Source organism: Sus scrofa, chromosome 11 (genome assembly GCF_054392235.1).
Source record: "Sus scrofa isolate SSC_HxYL_T2T_F1_AM1 chromosome 11, Sscrofa_HxYL_maternal_Yorkshire_Landrace_v2.0, whole genome shotgun sequence".
NCBI classification, from domain to species: Eukaryota; Metazoa; Chordata; class Mammalia; order Artiodactyla; family Suidae; genus Sus; species Sus scrofa.
In genome coordinates, this window is record NC_139393.1 from 26,378,605 (window position 1) to 26,400,907 (window position 22,303).

At 41.6% G+C, this 22,303-nt stretch overlaps 1 protein-coding gene across 7 annotated transcripts in view; it reads left to right on the forward strand.

The window, feature by feature from the left end:
- Positions 1–18,392, forward strand: part of ELF1 (E74 like ETS transcription factor 1) — a 122,454-nt gene extending 104,062 nt beyond the window's left edge. For all 7 annotated transcript variants that reach the window (XM_021065635.2, XM_021065638.2, XM_021065634.2 and 4 more), the window contains 4 exons: positions 6,842–6,925; positions 7,898–8,090; positions 9,600–10,043; positions 16,497–18,392. In XM_021065635.2, coding sequence (XP_020921294.2) covers positions 6,842–6,925; positions 7,898–8,090; positions 9,600–10,043; positions 16,497–17,103 — 1,328 coding nt within the window. In that variant the 3' untranslated portion in view covers positions 17,104–18,392. The remainder of the gene's footprint in view (positions 1–6,841; positions 6,926–7,897; positions 8,091–9,599; positions 10,044–16,496) is intronic.
- The last annotated feature ends 3,911 nt before the right edge of the window (positions 18,393–22,303 follow it).

A 22,303-nucleotide genomic window follows, 5' to 3' on the forward strand; every position in this document is an offset into this window, starting at 1 on the left:
TTTGAGAAATTCCAGCTTCTTTAATATTTTGAGTTTAATATCGCCATTAGTGGCATCACCAGCCACAATGTAACCTAACTTCACATGAAAATAAGGGAAATTCCAAAAGCCAAAAACGAGCAAACAATGGCAACACCAAGAATGAGCGGTCACTGCAGCAGCTCTGAAGGGCTGAGAAGGACGTGTCAGTCTAGATGTCTAAGGGGCTTAGATTTATTGTAGAGGCAGATGCTGTAGTCTTGGTCCAGTGCAGCCTGGGGCTTTAGACAAAGACCTCAGCAAGTAACTAGGATCCTTGAAAGACTGTACCCTAAGGGGAAGAAAAGTCCACCCATTGGCACAGGCAGATGTTAAGGAAGCTTGTATGGCTCAGCTAGGTAGAAAATTTTTCCTTTGAGAATTCGTAATCCGAGGTTTTCCCTGATCTAGGTTTAATGATTAGATTTTTAAACTATAATGGACTGTAGGAATTTCCAGCCAAGTAATTAACCTAACAGTGGGTCCCGGCTGGCAGTAACTTTGGGCACCAAGTGAAGCCCTTCTAAAACTGCTTTGGCACATTTAAATCCCGGCTGCACAGGATTTCTTCAAATAAAACCCTGTTGAAAGTGACCTCATATGGCAGTGTCACAGAATACATAAGATACTTCTTGAAAGAGAAGTAGCAAACGTGGAAAATCCAAAGGTTAGTTTGCTAAGCATCTCAGATAATAAAACTGTCAAATAGAAACTTTCGATGAATATGATTTGTCATTATTCAAGCAAGAGAATAAAAAATATGGTCAAAGAGTGAAACTATTACAAAAAATACCAGATGAAACTTCATCTTCTAGTCAAGATGGAATAAAGAACATGACTTGGCAACAATTTTTTGGACACCAAAAGCACAGGCAACAAAAGCAAAAGTTGGAGTTCCCGTCATGGCACAGCAGAAACGAATCTGACTAGGAACCATGAAGTGGCGGGTTTGATCCCTGGCCTCGCTCAGTGGGTTAAGGATCCGGCGTTGCCATGAGCTGTAGTGTTGGTCACCGACAGGGCTCGGATCCTGTGTTGCTGTGGCTGTGGTGTAGGCCGGCAGCAACAGCTCTAGTTAGACCCCTAGTCTGGGAACTTCCATATGCCACGGGTGTGGCCCTAAGAGGACAAAAGCCAAAAAAAAAAAAAAAAAAAAAGCAGAAGTCATCAAGCGGGGCTACATTAAACTAAAAGTCTTCGGCACAGCAAAGGAAACAGTCAACAACTTGAAAAGATGAATTACAGAATGGGAGAGAATGTTTGCAAACCATATATCTGATAAGAGGGTAATATCCAAATTATATAAGCAATGCATGTAATTCAATAGCAAAATAACAAAGTAAAAAATGGGCAGAGGACCTGAATAGACGTTTTTCTAAAGGAAAAGATGCTCAATACACTAATCATCAGGGAAGTACAAATCGAAACTACAGTAAGATTGGAGTTCCTGTTGTGGCTCAGCAGTATCGAACCTGACTAGTACCAAGGAGTATGCGGGTTCGATCCCTGGCCTCGCTCAGTGGGTTACAGATCTGATGTTGCCATGAGCTGTGGTGTAGGTCACGTCCACATCCGCAGCTCAGATTCCTCGTTGCTGTGGCTGTGGTGCAGGCTGTCAGCTGCAGCTCCTATTCGACCCCTCGCCTGGGAATTTCCATATGCTGTAGGTATGGCACCCCCCAAAAAAAGCTAAATAAGGTACCACTTCATACCAGTCAGAATGCCTAGAAAAAGTCATAGAAAAAGAAAAGAGAGTGTTGGCAAAGATGTGGAGAAAACGGAATCTTTCTGTCCTGTTGGTGGAAATTGAAATTGATACAGCCACTATAGGAAACAGAATGGAGGTTCCTCAAAAAGTTAAAACTGCAAATACTGTACAATTTGGCAATCCCACTTCTAGGTGTATATCCAATGGAAATGAACACAGAATATTAAAGAGATGGCTATACTCCCATATGCACTGTGGCCTTATTCACAGTAGCCAAGATTTGGAGACAACCACATCTCCATCCACAGATAAATGGGTCAAGTAGCTGTGATACATAAATACACAGATGGGAATATTATTCAGCTATGAGAGAAAGAGCTACCCTGACCTTTTTAGCAACACGGATGGACCCTGAGCACATTATGCTAAGTGAAATAAGCCCGAGAAACATCAATACCGTATGCCCTCCTTTATATATGAAATCTGCAATAGCCAAACGCATAGAAACAGACAGAAAAAGGGGGATTTCTGCGGAGTGCAGGAACTGAGGGTACAAACTTCCACTTATATGGAAATCAAAGTGGACAAACTTCCACTTATAAGATGAATGGGTACAAACTTCCACTTATAAGATGAATGGGTTCTGAGAACTGATAAACAAGCATGGTGACTGTGGAAGTTTCTAAGAGAATAAAGATTAAATGTTCTCCCCATAAAAAAGAAGTGATTGTCATGTGAAGTAATGGATGTGTTAACTCACCCTACTGTGGGAATCATTTTGCAATATGCAGGTGTATCAAATCATCAGGTACACCTTAAACTTACACAATATGTCAATTCTATATCCATAAAACTGGAGGGGAAGAAAAAAACAAACAAACCAGAACCTGGACTTATCCTGCTATTTGAAACAGCTAAAAAGACAAACTGTAAGACGAAATAATTCTAAAGAAAGAGTTCCCGTCGTGGCTCAGTGGATACGAATCTGACTGGCATCCATGAGGACACAGGTTCGATCCCTGGACTCACTCAGTGGATACGAACCTGACTAGCATCCATGAGGACAAGGTTCGATCCCTGGCCTCACTCAGTGGGTTAAGGATCCAGCACTTTTGGGACTGAAGGACGTGTTCATTATCTTGAAGGTTGTAATGGTTTGACGGTATCTACATGTGTCAGAATTGTTACCTTTAAACAAAGCCGTGGTGTAGGTCACAGATGTGGCTTGGATCTAGCGTGGCTGTGGCTGGCAGCTACAGCTCTTGATTCAGCCCCTGGCCTGGAAACCTCCATAGGCCATAAAGCAAAACAAAGCAAAACAGAACAAACAAACAAACAAAGACTTCTAAAGAAAGTGGATGTCAGCAAAAGCCAGTGATCCCTGGGAAACAGGAAACCAGTTAGGTAAGCCCTGTGGTTACCTCACCTCACTCCATGGAGAAAATGATCTTGGAAATCAATTTGGCGATTCCTTAAGAAACTTCATGAATACTGAACATATGACCCAGCCATTCTCCTCCTCAGTATTTACCCCGAAGAGGTGAAGCCATACATTTATTGGAAAAGCTTATGCATGAATGAGTGCTCTTCGCTTTATTTGCCATCGCTCCAAACTGGAAACCGCCGAGGGACGTCCATCGGCTGTCGACTGGATAAACAAATTTGTGGGGTATCCAATCCAATAAAAGGCCACCCAGCAATGACATGGAATGTACCAACAATACATAGAACAAAAGGGATGCATCGCCATGTAATTATGCTAAGAGAACGAAGCCAGACTCCCTCCTGCCGAAAAAGAAAAGTGTGGTTCTATTTATATAAAATTATACAAACTAAATGAATCTATAATGCCAGAAAGTATATGAGTGGCTGGCCGTCTGTGGACTGGGCACGGCAGGGTGGGGAAAGGTGAGATGTAAGGATTACGAAATGGCACAGAGCCCTTTCGGGATGGTGGTTTGATAGTTAAGGTATCTGCATATGTCACAATCGCAAACTTTAAACAAAGCAGTTTATTGTGTGTCCACTATGCCTCAATAAAGCTGTTTTTAGAAAGTGAAAGGCTCAATCCTACTTGATAGTGAAAGACTAGGAACGGGATAAGGAACCAAGTAGAACAAACACATATCATAAAGGAACCAAATAGAACAGGATAAGGAACCAAAGAGAACACATAACGTAAATAGCAGATTAAATAGCAGATTAGTTCCTGCTTAAGAGGGAATTAGGGAGCCCCAGGATGGATCTGATGTAGAATAAAAAAAAAAAAAATGGGAAAGATTGCGTTGCTGCTGTGGCACAGTGGGTTAAGAATCCAGCTGTAGCAGCTCATGTCGCTGCAGAGGTGAGGGTTTGATCTCCAGCCTGGCGCAGTGGGTTAAAGGATCGTGCATGGCCACAGCAATGGCAGAGGTGGCAGCTGTGGCTCAGTTTCAGTCCCTGGCTCTGGAATTTCCATATGTCCCAGGTGTGGCCATAAAATATATATCTCATATGCTAAATTTTTACTAAAGTTATTTTTCTTTTAATAGATATCATATTAAATATATATTATATATATATTTATGAAAGAGGGAGAGATGTGGGGATTGAAGGGAAAAGTCTACATGTTTAATCAAAGCTCAAGGAGGAGAGGATACATAGAGTGAGGAAGAGGCAATATTCAAAGATAATGACTGAGGAGTTCCCGTCGTGGCGCAATGGAAATGAATCCTACTAGGAACCGTGAGGTTGCGGGTTTGATCCCCAGCCTCGCTCGGTGGGTTAAGGATCCGGCATTGCCGTGAGCTGTGGTGCATGTTGCAGACATAGCTCGGATCTGGGGTTGCTGTGGCTGTGGTGTAGGCCAGCACCAACAGGCTCTGATTCAACTCCTAACCTGGGAACTTCATATGCCATGGGTGTGGCCCTAAAAAGACAAAAAAAAAAAAAAAGATAATGACTGAGAATTTTCCAAGATGACAACCCCATCATGATGACTCGCAAGTAACATAACTAAAACAGATCCAGGCCTAAATGTGTGACGGTAGAAATGCAGCATGGCAAAGTCTACCCCTACCCCCCAACCCCCTGCCAAAAAAAGGACGAAGAAGAAACAAACCAAGGAGAACCTACATTACCTGGAAGAGGATGGATTATTGAGCTGGCAGCTTATGACCCAGTAAAGGCTGGAAGGGTTGGATGTGTTCGAAGTACTGAGAAGAGATAACTGTCACCAAAATTTCCATACCCGCCTAACCTATAAATCGTGTGAAGCTCATGCACGTCTCCACCACGACTGGTACGGAAGTTGATGGAGAGGATGGATGTTGGGTGGGCTCCCAACAGTATCTGCCATGACCAAAACTAGCGGAAGAAAACAATGGATTAAATATTATCAGAGAAAGCCAGTAAATAGCAGAAATAAAACGGTAGGAGGGTAGGAGCTCACCGAAGTCTAGCTTCTAATATTTATTACCATGAACACCATTCGCAAGGAGTCTGTCTCATGCCTAGGTTCTCTGCAGGGGTCTGCAGTGATGGAATTTGAGGTACCCGGCCAGCTGGGTTCCACATTTATGTATCTGGTAGTCCCAAGAAAGGCCTGCTCTAAAGAGCGACTCTTTAGACTCTCTTCTCCTTGGCCTTCACCTTTACTTCAGAGATGCTTTCCCATTCATTTGTCTTGGGATGCCTGGTTACCTTGCGACTTGAGCTTGAGGATTCTGCTTTTCCAAGGTATGGCCTCTGTGGTGTTAGCCCAGCATTCGCCCTTGTATCTAGATCAGCAAGATGATGTTAGGGTTGCTTCAGGAATGTTAGGGCGAGGAGTTCCCGTCGTGGCGCAGTGGTTAACGAATCCGACTAGGAACCCTGAAGTGGCGGGTTCGATCCCTGGCCTTGCTCAGCAGGTTAAGGATCTGGTGTCGCCATGAGCTGTGGTGTAGGTTGCAGACAGACACAGCTTGGATCCCTCGTGGCTGTGGCTCTGGTGTAGGCCGGTGGCTATAGCTCCGATTGGACCCCTAGCCTGGGAACCTCCATATGCCGAGGGAGTGGCCCAAGAAATGGCAAAAAGACAAAAAAAAAAAAAAAAAAAAAAAAGAATATTAGGGGGAGAGGTATCCGTTTATGCTTAGCCTTCGTTGTTTTTTGTACACAAAGCAGTAGTCTGTTCAGACAGCATCATCACCTTCACCTAAATCATAGGCAAACTGCTGCCAAGTTGTAATTCTAGAAAAGTGGCCAAAAAAGATCACAAACACCGCTTCAGAATAGTTGGTTAACTCAGACTCACGCTGCCCAAATTACAGTTGTGGATAGTTGCAGTGGACTTTAGAGACTGGATGAGGGGTAACTATAGTTTGTGGGCTGTAAATTGAAAGAAATACAGAAAAATGAGATTGTAAAATGTGTTGAAAAATACCCAAGAAAGGAGTTCCCTTGGGGTGTAGCAGGTTAAGGATCCAGCATTGTCCCTGCAGGGGCTTGGCTTGCTGCTGTGGCGCAGGTTTGATCCCTGGCCCGGGAACTTCCACATGCCAGGGGTGCACCCAAAACAAAAACAAAAAACCCCCAAACAAAAAAATAAAATTTGACTGTGTGGTTAACGAGAATTTTGCCTCTCTTACTTTTTGTATCTCTAGACATTTGGCGCTGTTTCCAGTATCTGAGAACTAACTGTATGCAGAGATGTATTTAGAACAGAGAGAAGTTTAAAACCCTACTTCTCTCACTTTAAAAAGCTTAAATAACCCAGAGGCAGACACAACTATGTAGCTTATTTTTTGAACCCAAGTTTTATCAGCATCAGGAATATTCCCCCAGGTTTTAAGAAAGCACCATCAGTATTGTCACCTCAAAGACAAAATGCAATGTTTAAACTTAACCTCATTTTTACAAACGAGGCAACGTATAGTTTTCTGCGTGTTTGTGATCTAACCTACATTCATGTTAAATTTTTACTAAAGTTATGTTTCTTTTAACAAATAGCATTTAGGAGACATATGTGTTCCATATATAAAATATTGGGCCCTTGAAATGTAGGGTAAATGACAAAATAGGATTTGCAAACAGCGAAGTTGTCTATTCTCACTTGTGAGGGCAAATATTTATGGAGAGCTGTTCTGATTTCAGGAAGAAAAACTAAACCTCCACGACCAGATTCCCCAGCCACGACACCAAACATATCTGTGAAGAAGAAAAACAAAGATGGGAAGGGTAAGTACTACGACCATCATTACTGTAACATTGATTGCTTTAAAATATTGGCATGTTAGAAGCAGAAACCACCAGCTTTCTTTCTTTCTTTCTGTCTTTTTGCCTTTTCTAGGGCCGCTCCCACAGCATATGGAGGTTCCCAGGGTAGGGGTCTAATCAGAGTTATAGCCGCCCGTCTACACCACAGCCACAGCCACACGGAATCCGAGCCTCCGAGTCCGCAACCTACACCACAGCTCACGGCCACGCCGGATCCTTAACCCACTGAGCAAGGCCAGGGATCGAACCCGCAACTTCATGGTTCCTAGTCGGATTCGTTAACCACTGGCCAAGATGGGAACTCCCCCACCAGCTTTAATTGAAATGGATCTCATTGCTGCCACACGCTTAGCAGATACGCTTGCCTCTTTCTGTAAAAAGATGGTAATAACGTAGCCCAAGAATTCAGTGTAGATTTTCATTCACTCACCTGTCAGAGTAACTCATCTTTTCATTTAATGAGTCTCTTAGAAGAAAGAATTCAGCCGTGTTAGGTTTTCATAGATATTTTATGACATTGTCTAAGAATTACAGTTTCATAACTGCGGCCCAAATTTGAAGAAAATTGGTAAGGCTAATCTCCTGGCTCTTAATATGAAAGGAACAATTATTAAAGGGTTTTGTACAAAGTTCTTCTATGTAATAATACTTTTTCTGTTTCTTCTCTGTAATAATACTTCTTAAAGAGGCTGAAAAAAATGGTCTCAAAGTGCTTTCTCCTGACGTCATCTCAAATCTAATTGTCAGGATTACTCCATTCACATTTCTTATATGGGACCAATAAAAAGATCTATATTAGACCCTAGAAATTATTCCTCTTCTATCATCAGTACTAACTGAAGTGTGAACATGTTTGTATATTCATAGTTGTGTTTTATTGTGCTCTTTCAAATGAAACTTTGGACAGTTAAAAAGAAATTGCTTTTGTTTCAGGAAACACAATTTATCTTTGGGAGTTTCTGCTGGCACTGCTCCAGGACAAAGCTACTTGTCCTAAATATATCAAATGGACCCAGCGAGAAAAAGGCATTTTTAAATTGGTAGATTCTAAAGCAGTATCCAGGTTGTGGGGGAAGCACAAAAACAAACCTGACATGAACTATGAGACGATGGGAAGAGCTCTCAGGTATGTGAAGTGTCTGTAGATCATTGTGTAAAGAATATTGTTTTCTAAATACTAAAAAGCAGGCAACTTCTGAAAGGTCAGAGGATTAAAGAAATGGTGAGTTTAGTTTTTTTTGTTTGTTTGTTTGTTTTTTTTGTTTTTTGTCTTTTTAAGGCCGCACCCATGACATGTGGAGGTTCCCAGGCTAGGGATCTAATCGGAACTAGAGCTGCCGGCCTACACCCCAGCCACAGCCACAGCAATGAGGGATCCGAGCCCTGTCTGCAACCCATACCACAGGTCGCAGCAACACAGGATCCATAACCCACTGATAAGGCCAGGGATCAAACCCACAACTTCATGGTTCCTAGTCGGATTCGTTTCTGCTGTGCCACCACGGGAATTCCAAGAAATGGTGAATTTTATTATTGAAGTGCTGAAACCACACTCCTTAGAGAAATGAACATGTATTTAAATTGAAATTGTCTTCCAGTCTGGGAAGATGCTCTCTTCCCTACAAAATCTTCATGCAAACAACAAATATTTTATTTATAAAGGAATCAGAAAAAGGCTGTCATCAGGAATTGTAAATTGACCACAAAGCTCCTAAGTTTTGAGCCATTAAACTAAATTCAACACAAACTAACAAATAGTCATAATGTACATACTTAACAAAAGGGTGCATTTTTGAACATGAATCTGAGGTATGATGTGTAATATGTTGGAATAAATTAATGCTTTAAGAATAATAGCAGACATTGTGAAAATGTTGAACAAAGATATGACTTAAACCCACTTTTAGTTTCTTCTTCTGTGGTCATGTCATTTAGTCTTCACAATCTGGGTATATTTGAGAAAAATGTATTAGAAATAGGAGTTCCCGTCGTGGCACAGTGGTTAACGAATCCGACTAGGAACCATGAGGTTGCGGGTTCTGTCCCCGGCCTTACTCCGTGGGTTAAGGATCTGGCGTTGCATGAGCTGTGGTGTAGGTCGTAGATGTGGCTCGAATTCCGCATTGCTGTGGCTGTGGTGTAGGCCGGCAGCTACAGCTCCAATTAGACCCCTAGCTCAGGAACCTCTATATGCTGCGGGAGCAGCCCTAGAAACGGCAAAAAGACAAAAAAATAAATAAATAAATAAAAAGATGTATTAGAAATAGCAATCATCGGATAACTTGATAACCTTCTTACACCGGAACTATTTAGTTACGGTTTGTATTTGATTTTTTAACTCACACTTTTTAGGTTGCCCATTTAATGAAAATCAGTGCCAAAATTTGGATCACTTCTCTTTACACATCAACTTTTATACAGAAAAATGTGTCCTCTTTATCGAAGTCAAATTTAAACTGGTGGGGACATTATACAGCCAGCTATGGAAAGGAAATAAAATACCCTTCACTTAGACATTCTTTTCTCACTTGCTTGTTTCTAACTTTAAACTTCTGTCGATGATTAGGACATTTTTGTTGTGTTGAGTGTTATGTTAACGGAATGAAATACTGATCAGCTCATCTGCTTTGAATAGGTACTATTACCAAAGGGGTATTCTGGCAAAAGTAGAAGGTCAGCGCCTGGTGTATCAGTTTAAGGATATGCCAAAAGATCTCATTTACATAGATGATGAGGATCCAGGTTCCAGCATAGAGTCCTCAGATCCATCGCTGTCTTCAACCACCACTTCGAGTCGGAACCCACCAAGTCGATCGAGAGGATCTTCAAGCCCAGGGACAAAAGGAGGAGCCACTACAGTTCTAAAACCAGGGAATTCTAAAGCTGCAAAACCCAAAGATCCTGTGGAAGCTGCACAGCCATCAGAAGTTCTGAGGACAGTGCAGCCCACACAGACTCCATATCCCACCCAGCTCTTCCGGACTATTCACGTAGTACAGCCCGTGCAGACTGTTCCAGAAGGAGAAGCAACCAGTAGCGCGCAGGAGGAAACGTTAAGTTCTTCCGTTCAGAGTATTAGGTGAGAAAAACTAGTCACTGGCGCGTGTCGTTGTGTGATGTTTGTGACCAGAGTCATCATTTGTTAAAGGTGTCAGAATTCAGGAGTGAAAAGAGAAGCTGGAGAGGTTTTAAGCTAGAACTCTCTCCATCAATAGATTGTTGGAGCAGCATTCCGTCACCTCTGATTGTATCAGTGATGCTTGAGTTTGAGGCTTTGATGTTAGTCTGTCAATTTGTATCAGTCTTCTGTAGCTTTGTATAATTGGATCGATTTTATAAGAAGGGATCCACATATGAGAAAATCCAGAGAATGGTTTCCGATCTGTGTTCAAAGTTAGAAGCTGTAAAAATTTCACATAGATTGATACCTCGTGACCTTTTGGAATGAGTTGAGTTCTAAGAAATAACACATTATTTCTTGGGAAAGTATTATCTTTTCCGATAGTGTCTGGAACAGTTCTAAAGTTCAAATCCCTAGTGAGGCCAAGAATCTCAGGATGGCTTTTTTAGACTTTCAGAGTAGTAGAATTGGGAAAATAGTTTTTTGGTTTAATCAAATTGAATTTGCCTCTTAGCCCAAGGAAAGATACAAAAGTACACACGAGACTGCTCTTTAGCAGAAATTTTGGAGTGGTCTGGATGATTGAGAATGGGAGAAAGGGAGGAAGGCAGAAAATCCGATGGACCTTTGCAGTATTCTATGTCATGAATTTCCAGAACGTGAATTAGAATAAAATATGGGAGCCTTTGCAAATCCAGTAAAAATGACTCTTTGATCATTTTCATTAGCCAACTTCAGTCTTACATTTTGTATATTCTAAAATATAAATGTTGGGTTTTTGTTCAGTTGCTCTTGAAGTAAAGACTGTCTAGAATCAAAATAGTCTTAAATGATTCAGTCTTCCTGGTATGGTCCTTTTAAACTTGCTACAAGTGAGGAGGGTAAAATCACATTTTTTCCATTTTAATTAAAGACGTACCTATTTTAACTCCCCGTTTTCCTTTTATGTTTTGTTTAACTTCTCTTGGTTGCTTATGATGACTGGATATCTAGTTGGAATTATGTGGTTCCTCCCATTGGATTCTAAGCTCTTTGTTATCTTATCATTATGTATATTTGTGTTGATAAGAAACCTACAATGGCCACAGCTGATCCCCAGGACTCCCTTCTTGAACTGATTCAGTTGTTTTTTAGCGTCCCTAATGAAAATGTCCTTTTTTAACCTTGAGAATAAAAACAAACCAGAAAAACAACAGCAGCACACACCTCTAGCTCTGAAAGATACTTTACTGGATACTTAATGACTCTGAATGTCAATTTCTGAATTCCGACTCCAGGCCAAGTATTAAAACATTGTAATTACAACACTCTCTCCCCATGATTTTCAAGCTCTCTTTAGGGTACCTTTCAAAATCTTCATTTCCAAATTCTTGGAGACTCCTGTGGATTCTCTCCCTGCTTCCAGCCTCTCATATTTTTGCCTCGTCAGTCCAACCTGTATGTTACCGACACATCTCATCACGTGATGTTTCTGACCAGAGCCATTCTTTTAAATGGGTCAGGAGTCAGCATTTGTGACACCGCCTTCTTACAGCTTTTGTTATTAGACCTGTTGCAGACAGAGTGCAGTCCAGGGTCTGGAGCCTCCACTGCCAGCTCTCTCTCTGCTCCTAATTCCTTCCTTGCTCTCTGCCTAAAGCTCCCTGCTTGCCTGGACCACGTGCTAGTTCACAAACCAGGTGTTCCGATTGACTTTAATGCCTGTCTCCTGCTCTGCATTTAAATCTGTAGGAGATAGCTTCTATTCCTGGCCCTCTTCCTAGCACCTAACACAGTCTGACATATAACCCGCCTTTATATCTATAGAATTTATTTTGAAGGAGTGTATGCGACCCTTCTTTATCTCTTCTTGGAGTAATGACTTCTCTTAGGGGGACTACTTATAAAATGAAGAAATACAAAATGTAACTTTTCAAACTTTAAAACATGATTTCTCCTTGTAGAAATTACCCTGTATTTACATGTATGTATGTATGTATATATACATATACCAACACACATTCCTTTTTTTTTTTTTTTTTTTTTTTTTTTTTTTTTTTTTTCCGCTTTTTAGGGCTGCACCTGTGCACCCGTGGCCCATGGAGGAGGTTCCCAGGCTAGGGGTCCAATTGGAGCTGTAGCCTGCAGCCACAGCCACATCAGATTCGAGCTGTGTCTGCAACCTACACCACAGCTCACGGCCACACCAGATCCTTAAACCACTGAGTGAGGCCAGGGATCGAACACGTAACCTCATGGGTTCCTAGTCAGTTTCATTTCCACTGCACCATGATGAGAACTCCTCCACACATATTCTTAATCATTCCTTTGACTTAAAAAAAAATTCTTCCCTCATTTGGCTGTTATTTTATTTTCCTCCCCCAAATCCTACTTATTTTCACTAATTATCCCAACTTTTTTTATACGAAATTTCAAATTTTAGAAAGGTTGCAACAGTGCATTTACCATCCATCTCAATTCACAATTAAGAGCATTTTGCCTTCCTTGTTTTCTCTGTGTATTTATTTATACCCTTTTTTTCTATTTGGAAAAAGTCAGTTGACATCAGCATGACATTTCACCCCTAAATATTTTAGCCTATAACTTTTTAAGAGTAGATACGTCCTAAATGACCATATTATCACTAAGAAAATTACCAGAAATTTGGCTATATCCTTCTTGATTTTATGACTCCTTTTTAATGAAATCAAAGACAATTAAAAAAAATTTTTTAGGAGTTCTCCTTGTAGCTCAGTGGGTTAAGGACCCAGCATAGTCTTCCTGAAGATAGAGGTTCAATCCCTGGCCTCACTCAGTGGGGTTAAGGATCCGGCATTGCTCAAGCTGTGCTGTAGGTTGCAGATGTGGCTCAGATACATTGTTGTTGTGGCTGTGGTGTAGGCCGGCAGCTGCAGCTCTGATTTGACCCTTAGCCCAGGAACTTCCATATGATGCAGGTGTGGCCTTAAAAAGAAAAAAAAAGTTTTTTTTTTCCTATAGTTGAGAGAAGGTGGAATGCTTATGACTTAAATTTAGATTAATTATTACATTAATATAACAACAAGAGCTGATACTTTCAAAGCACTCTCTATTTCATGCCCTTTACTATATTAATGTACAGAGTCCTTACTGCTCAACAAGATGTAGGTAATATTATTCCTATTTTACAGATGAGGCAACCAAGGCAAGGAGAGGCCAAGAAGCCTGGTCACATCTAGTAAGTGGTAGAGGCTGTGTTTTATTACAAGTAGTTAAGTTTAAAGCAGTGAACTTGATGATTTGCCACTCTGTCAGTTCACTTAGTTACGTAGTTATCCCTTGTTTACAATGAAGTAGCAACATGCTTTTTCTCAATTTTTTCCTTTGCTGATTTCTTTTTATCTCATATATTTGCACACAGAATTGTCCCTTGGTATCCTTAGGGCATTGGTTGCAGAACCCCCTTGAGATACCAAAATCTGAAGATGCTCAAGCCCCTTATGTAAAATGGCATAGTATATCCTCCCATATACTTCATTATTATTACTATTTTCTTTTTAGGGCCACACCTGCAGCATATGGAGGTTCCCAGGCTAGGGGTCAAATTGAGCTACAGCTGCCAGCCTATGCCACAGACACAGCAACACCAGATCAGAGCCTCGTCTGTGACCTACACCGCAGCTCACAGCAGTGCTGGATCCTTAACCCCCTGATCAAGGCCAGGGATCAAACCCACAACCTCATGGTTCCTAGTCGGATTTGTTAACCACTGCACCACAATAGGAACTCCCCTCCCGTATACTTTAAATCATCTCTAGCTCACTTAAAACATCCAGTACCGTGGAAATGCTATGTAAATAGTTGCCAGCGTATGGCAAATTCAAGTTTTGCTTTTTGGAACTTTCTGGAATTTTGGGGGGTGGGGGGGATATTTTCCATTGGAGGTTGGTTGAATCCGTGGATGTGGAGACCAGGGGAGGACATGGAAGGCCAAATGGATCTATGTTGAAATCGATTCAACGTTTCTTAATTGATTTATGGCGTTTTATGTGCTCAGTTTTACAAACTTTCATTTTGACTGGCTTAACAGAAACAAACCTCTGGTAAAATATTTCCTAAAATTGGCCCTTGCTAAACTTGGAAATCCATATACCTACCCTGCGTAACTTATTTCTCATAATGTTTATTCAAGCACTGAGAGTGTGTCTTAGGGTCATGTAGATAAATCAGACTCTAAAAATGGGTGATGTGTAGATTACCTTCAAAACGATGTAATAGGAGTTCCCGTTGGGGCTCAGGGGTAGCAAACCCCACTGGTATCCATGAGGACACGGATTCGATCCCTGGCCTCTGTCCGTGTGTTGAGGATCCGGCGTTGCCCTGAGCTGTGGTGTAGGTCACAGACATGGCTCAGATCCCGAGTTTCGGTGAACGGGGTGTAGGCTGGCAGCTGTAGCTCCGATTCATCCCTAGCCTGGGAACCTCCTTAGGCTGCAGGTGCGGCCCTAAAAAAAAAAAAAAAAAAAAAAAAAAAAAAAAAAAAAAAAAAAAAAAATCAACATCAGTGTAATAGAGTAGGAAGAATGTGGGCACACCCTTCTGTCCATCTGGCCTTGTCAGTTATTACATTTGACGTTGGATCAAATTCTGAATCTGTTTCCTCATCTATAAAATAAAGATGATATTACTTAAACTTACAGGCGGTTACAACAATTAAATGACACTTCCTGACATCTGAGTAGATGTTCAATAAAAGCTAAATATTATACTGTGCATCTTTCTTAGCGTCAGAAAGTTTGAGGGATTTTAAATTACCAATATTGTGCCCAGTTAGTTTACAAGCAGCTTAGGCGAATTTTTTAAAGTACTTCATTTAACTGTAATACCGCTTTGTTCTATAATGTAATGTAACTGACACTTTAACCATGAACTAAGAAAAAAAGTCATTTAAAATGCCTGTGGTTGGGAAAAGGCTGCTAATATTTTATCTTTTAATCGCTGAATATTAGCAAAAATTGTTTTAGAATTTGTTCAAATAGAGTTATGCCACAGATACTGTAGATGAGTATATATATTTTTCCTGGCAGATGGCAGTCAGGTGTTTCAAGAAAGGGGCAGCTTTTTCTGATTTGAACAAGAGTTGAAAAATCTAGCGGTAGCCCCGAATAGCCATGTGGAACTTTCCCAGGTACATTATTGCTTATGCCACACCTGAGAGAGGGAAAGAGGAAGGGGAGAGGTGTGTATGAAAAAGTTATAAGTCCCCCCAGTTTAAAGATATAATAGTAAATATTCATCTTTAGCGGAAGTTACTTAGGACTGAAGAAGTGACAGTATGTTGTAATAGGTTTTTTCCATTTCTTTAAATGATTTTTCTTTTTTTCCATTGTAGTTGGTTTACGGTATTCTGTCAGTTTGCTTCTGTACAGCAAAGTGACCCAGTCACACATACATATATCCATTCTTTTTCTCACATTATCCTCCATCATAAGTGACTAGATAGAGTTCCCAGCGCTCTGTAGCAAGATCTCATTGCTTATCCATTCCAAAGCCAATAGGTTGCATCTGTTAACCCCAGAGTATGTTGTAATAGTTAAGCTCATAGGCTCTGCAGTTAAATGACCTCATTTCTTACCTAACTGGTCATCTTATACGTAAGCTGTTCAACATCTTCGTGTGTTAATTTCTTCAGGTGTAAAATAGGAATAATCATATGTATAGGGTGGCAAAGCTATATATATATATATTTATACGTACAATCTGTGTGCTTACGATAGACCAAGGACTATTTTCTCTCTCTGTGCATGTACATGAACTCTTGGCCTGAGAAGCCCCCGAGTCTTTTTTATTTAAAAAATAGCATCTTGACGTTCCTGTCTTGGTTCAGTGGTTAGCAAACCCGACTAGCACCTGTGAGGACTCAGGTTTAATCCCTGGCCTCGCTCAGTGGGTTAAGGATCTGGCGGTGCTCCGGACTATGGTGTAGGTCGCAGTCAAGACTCGAATCCTGCGTTGCTGTGGCTGTGGTGTAGGCCAGGGCTACAGCTCTGATTGGACCCCTAGCCTGGGAACCTCTGTATGCTGCAGGTGTGGCCCTAAAAGACAAAAAGACAAATCAGTCCATCAGTCAGTCAATCAATCAATCAATCAATCAATCTGTCTATAGGGTCAGGTACCATTTCCAGGCTCAGATTACACCCAGAATATCGTGAATCGGGTGGCCAGGGAAAGATGGGAGGCGCGCAGTGTATTTTGGAAAAGTAGCCGGGTTCTCAAGGTTAGTCTGTAGCCTTCCAACACATCACAACCTGCCCAATAACATTAGTACATCTGGCCTTTACTCCTAGCCATACCCTGCCAGCCGTGTTTGGTCCGAAGGACCTTTCAAATGTTCACGTTTTCGGGGTGGTAGAATATGCTCATTCCCTCCCTTTTATTTCCTAATCTCGATAGGACTCTACAGGCTCCAGCCCAAGTTCCAGTGGTCGTATCTCCTGGGAATCAGCATTTGCACACAGTGACACTCCAGACCGTGCCAATCACAACAGTTATAGCCAGCACGGATCCATCCTCAGGGGCTGGATCGCAGAAATTTATTTTGCAAGCCATTCCCTCCTCCCAGCCCATGACAGTACTGAAAGAAAACGTGGTGCTGCAGTCGCCGAAGCCGGGCTCCCCGCCTTCGCTCGTCCTGAGCCCCGCCCACGTCCAGCAGGTTCTTCCGAGCAGCGTGCAGTCGGTCTGCAACGGAACCGTCAGTGTGGCCTCATCTCCGTCCTCCTTCAGTGCCAGCACCCCCGTGGTGACCTTTTCTCCTCGCAATTCACAACTGGTGGCTCACCCCCCTGGCACGGTGATCACGTCCGTGATCAAAGCGCAAGAGACAAAAACTCACATGCAGGAAGGAGAGAAAAAGGAGGTGGAAGATAGCTGGAAAGAAGGCGCCGCCGAGGAACCGGAGCAGCAGCCACAGCCTTATGTGATGGTGGTATCCAGTTCCAATGGATTTACGTCTCAGGTAGCTATAAAAAATGAACTGCTGGAACCCAGCTCTTTCTAATTCGTATGCCAAAGGAATCCTGGATGATTCTCTTTTCAGTGGAACCTTTTCCATTGTATGCAAACGAGTGATTGATTCTAAGATAAATTCTGCAAACCTTCCTAATTGTGTAGTTACTTGTTAAAAATAGTACCTTGGAGTTTTTGACTTTGACTTTGTGATTTTTGACTTTGTGTAGATGAGGAAGGAAAACCCAAGTGTGTTTCTCTTTTTGTTTTCCACATGTTTAAGAATTTAATTGTGAAGGAACAGGCGTTTTATACTCTGAAGATATTCTTTTGAAAATTTTTTTCAAGCTCTATCATGACCATTTTTAAAGTTTCTTTTTAAATTTTACACTGTATTAGCTTTTCTGATTCTTTTGTAAATACAGTACTTAAATATAAGGCATCAGGAAATTTATATAGGCGCTATTTTCATTCCACTTGTATAGGTTAAGGCTTGACTCTTTCAAATGCAAGACACCTATTTTATGCTCTGTTAAAATTAGGATTTCTCTTAGGTTGACTTTAGTTGGTTGTACGGTATATTAAACGATGGCTGCGTAAAACACAACTTTAAAAACTGAAATGTGCCCGTGATACGGCTGATCCTGTTTCAGAAGCAGGTGGTGTAAAAGCATCAGCCTAAGAGTGGCCCTCCTACTCACCAGGTGTGTCACCTTGGGCAAGCCACTTGATCCTTCTGGGCCTCAGAGGAGGAGGGATGTATTGGATCAGACGAGATGAGCTCCAGTTTCCTCTGTAGTTCTAAATTTTATGACTCTAAACCCAACATTTTAAAGTTATATGAATGAAAACATTATCAGCTTATCTCCTAATGTAAATATATAGCTAAAATATTGGAGAAAAATTCATGGCCCTACAGAATTCATTCTGCTGTTAATCTGGACCATCTGCTGTGAATTCCTCTTGTCTACTTTGTTCCTTACCTCTTTAGGCCACTGTGCACTGTGGACCACAAGTGAAGTTATGTCGCTTAGTGCTAAGTGATACACTGCTGCTTTGAAAGAGTCAGGGCTCTTGAAGGCCCCAGAAAGCAAACAAGCCTTGGGCTAATCTGGCTGAGTAGTCAGTTGCTTATAAAAGCATAACTGCCTTATATTTTGGATTATTTTTTTTTATTGGGAGTGGGGGGAGGGGGAGTTGCATACAAAGATAATATACATATATATCCAAGTTTCTGAAATGAAATAGTTTTTAGATTACTTTTTCAGCTGTAAATAATGTACATTTAATTCCACGAGAAAAATTGTTTTCTGCAAATTTTCTAGGTATAGCAAAAAGAAATTTTTGTAGATGAAAAAAATCATTATGTTTAGAGGTCTAATGTTATATGTTTTCGTATTACAGAGTGAATTTGTATTTAAACAAAAATTTAAATTTTGGAATCCTCTAAACGTTTTTGTATCTTTAATTGGTTTATTATTAAATAAATCATGTAAAAAATTCCGTGTTTTTGTTTTCAAGCGTTTAAGAACAGTAAACAGAAAATGTTGTGAGTATTACAGCATCTTAAATGTTTATGGAACAACCTCCATTAGTCAGATTAGAATTGCAGAAATGTCACCCTCTCATTTTCCCTTTCTGCCTTGCCGAAAGGCAGCTTCCAGACATCACACAATGGATTACCAAGCTCCAAAAATTAGAAAAGAAAATGTTCCCAGCAGTGATACTGAACCCACTTTAAAAACAAGGTTTCTAATTAGAAATTAGATCTGTTAATTGTTATACTCGGAAAACATGGAACAGAAAAACATAAGAAACTTAAAATCTCTGGAGTTCCCGTTGTGGCTCAGTGGTTAACGAATCCGACAAGGAACCATGAGGTTGTGGGTTCGATCCCTGGCCTTGCTCAATGGGTTAAGGATCCGGCATTGCCATGAGCTGTGGTGTAGGTTGTAGACACGGCTTGGATCCCGCATGGCTGTGGCTCTGGCGTAGGCCAGTAGCTACAGCTCCGATTCGACCCCTAACCTGGGAACCTCCACATGTCGTGGGAGTATCCCAAAGAAATAGCAAAAAGACAACAAAATAAAAAATAAAAAAGAAACTTAAAATCTCAATCCAATACCTCTATACCTGGCCGTAACTTCCACTTACGCATTTCCTCATGTCAATGAATCTTCTTCCCAAATACGATTTTAAAAGGAGCATTCTTAATTTCTGAAGGGGGGGGGCAGAGAAGAATCTGAAAGAATAGGCTTCGCTGGTTTTCTCCAGTTTACTATCCTTAGCTCACACACTTCTGTTCCATTGTTTTTCCATGACTTTCCATTCTTCATCAAACCCAGTATAAATGCTCAAGCTTAACCATTTCTTTGGAGTCTTTATTTCCTGAGGGGGGCTTCTGTGGCATGGAAAATTTGTATTAAATATTATGCTTTTCTTCTTTCATCTGTCTTTGTCAGTTTGCTTTTTAGGCCCAGCCAGGGACCCTAAGAAGATCAAGGAAAAGTTTTCCACCCCTAGAACTCTAGTCCTGCCTCTCCTGATATAATCTCATCATACTGAACTGAACGGGGCAAACTGTTACTCAGCATGTGGCCTTACACTTCAAATCATTGATTCAACATGTATTTTTTGAAGACGTACCTTCAATGTTATTGTCACGGTCCTTAACTTATGAACCTGCTGCTTTCCTCGCTTTCCATTCATTCTTTAACCGACGGGAGAATGCATTTGCCCTGTTACCCTGAGTACTGTTGCAAAGCTCATTAAATAGTAACCTATTTCTATATTGCCAAATCCCCACCCTTCTCTTTCTTGACTTCTCCAGTATTTGATAACCTCTTATAACTCACTCTTTTCTTTAAATAAACTCTTTTTTCTTTCGTCTTTTTAGAGCCGCACCTGCGGCATATGGAGGTTCCCAGGCTAGGAGCTGTTGCTACTGGCCTACGCCAGAGCCACAGCAATGCCAGATCTGAGCCACGTCTGTGACCTACACCACAGCTCACGGCAACGCCAGATCCTCAACCTGCTGAGCGAGGCCAGGGATCGAACCCGCAGCTTCATGGTTCCTAGTCAGACTCGTTCCACTGTGCCACGACGGGAGCTCCTCTTTAAACTCTTTATTGCCTTTACTTTTCTGCTCAACTCTTTCCTGTCCTCTTCCTGCCTTTATAATAAGTGCTTAGTGTTTCTCTTGGGTTGCTCCAGAGACCTTTTCAAAGGCTGGAGTTCCCCCAAGTTTCATCTCAAGATCACTGTTCTCATTCTCTGTCTGCACCTTGTCCCCCATCCATGTGTTCTCTCTGGTGCAGGAGGAGTGCATTTAATCATATCAAGCTGTTCAGTGGTTCCTTACTGTCCTTAGGTAGAGTTGAGACCCTGTATAGTCTCGCCTCTTCTTTTTTTCTAAATGGCCATGCCTGTGGCCTATGGAAGTTCCTGGGGCAGGGATTGAATCCGACCCAAGCTCTTGCAACACTGGATCCTTTAACCCATTACACCAGGCTGGGGAATCGAACTGACGCCGCCCCAGAGACAAGCCGGATCATTATCCCACTGTGCCACAGCAGGAACTCCAGGCTCACCTCTTCTTGAGTCCTCCAGCCACCTTATTTTCAAATCTTACTCTCCAAATCATAACATCAGTCAGGATTGGGCTGCTTTCAATTGCAAGGAACAACAACAAAAACTGTTCAAAATGATTAAATTGTACCAGATTAGAAGTTTGGAGTTAAGAGGTTTCCAAGTTGGCTAATTCAGCAGCAGGGTGGTGATTCTGAGCAGCCAGGCGTCTTCATCGTTCTGTTTTACTATCCTCAGGATTTTGGTTTCGTTTCAAGGATGGCTCCTGCCCTCGTTGCGAGATAGCTGCAGTGGTTTCTGTTGGTCAGTTAAGGGGACCTTTCCCAGAGCAGCCTGAGCAGCTGTCCCTTCAGAGCTCAAGGGCTAGATTGGTCAGATGCCGCCTCCTAAACCAGGTGCCGGCCAGGGAAGCAGGATTACCAGAGAGGACTTGGTCATGTGTTGGTGAGATGGACAAACACAACTGGGCTCCAGAATAAGGAACAGAGAGGAATGATACAGCCTACCACCACCTACTGTCACCTAGACGCATCTTTCTTCCTATTCATACACTTCCAAGTGCTCGCACCTACATGAAACATGATTTCTCTCCCAAAGAGAGGGAAATCAGTCTCATCCAGGAATCTGATCCAGTTTCATGATTAAGATCTATGAGATGATGCACCATCCGCTTGTTCCCATCAGCTGTGGCTCCTGGTTTCTTGTTCATACCTACTATGAACCCTGGGAGGAAATCTCTTTCCGAAGCTTCTCAGCTTTAGAATATATTTCTTTTTCTTTTTTGGCTGCACCCATGACCTGTGGAATTTCCCCAGCTAGTGATTGAACCCAAGCTGTTGCAATGACAATGCTGGGTCCTTAAGCCACTGTACCACAAGAACTGCAGCTGCCGGCCTGCATCACAGCCATGGCAGCACTGGGTCCTTCACGCACTGAGGAAGGCTAGGGATAGAACAACCTGCTTCCTCACAGACACTGTGCTGTGTTCTAAATCTGCTGAGCCCCAGCGGGAACTCCTGGATATAAGCTCTTCATCAGCAAAGAGCAGAAACGTTTAAATTTTGGAAAAGTCTAATTTATCAGCTTCTTTTATGGATCATGCTTTTGCTGTTGCAGCTAAGAAATCTTCTGTCTAACCCAAGGACACAAAGATCTTTCTTGCAGAAGATTTAAGCTTTTACATTTTACATTTAGGTCCATCATTAATTTTTGAGTTAATTTTTGTAGATGGTACAAGGTATTTTTTTTTTTTTTTTTTTTTTTTTTTTGGTCACACCTGTAGCATGTGGAAGTTTCTGGGCCAGCTGGGCCAGGGATTGAACCTGTGCCACAGCATCGACCAAAGCCACAGCAGTGACAGCGCCAGATCCTTAGCCACAAAGGAACTCCGCAAGGTATGTACCGAAGTTAACTTTTTTTCCTTTCATATATCCAATTTGCTGAAAAGACTGTCCTTTTTCATTGAAAAGTCTGGGAAGACTATCTTTTTCAGCTCTACCTTCTGCTCTGAACTGCCCTTGGGTATTTGTTGAAAATCAGTTATTCATATAGATGAATCTATTTATGGTGGCTTTTCTGTGTTACTGACTTGCCTATCCTTGCTGCCAATACACAAGGTTGATGTGGTGAAATCAAGTAGTGTTAGGTTCCCCAACTTTGTTATA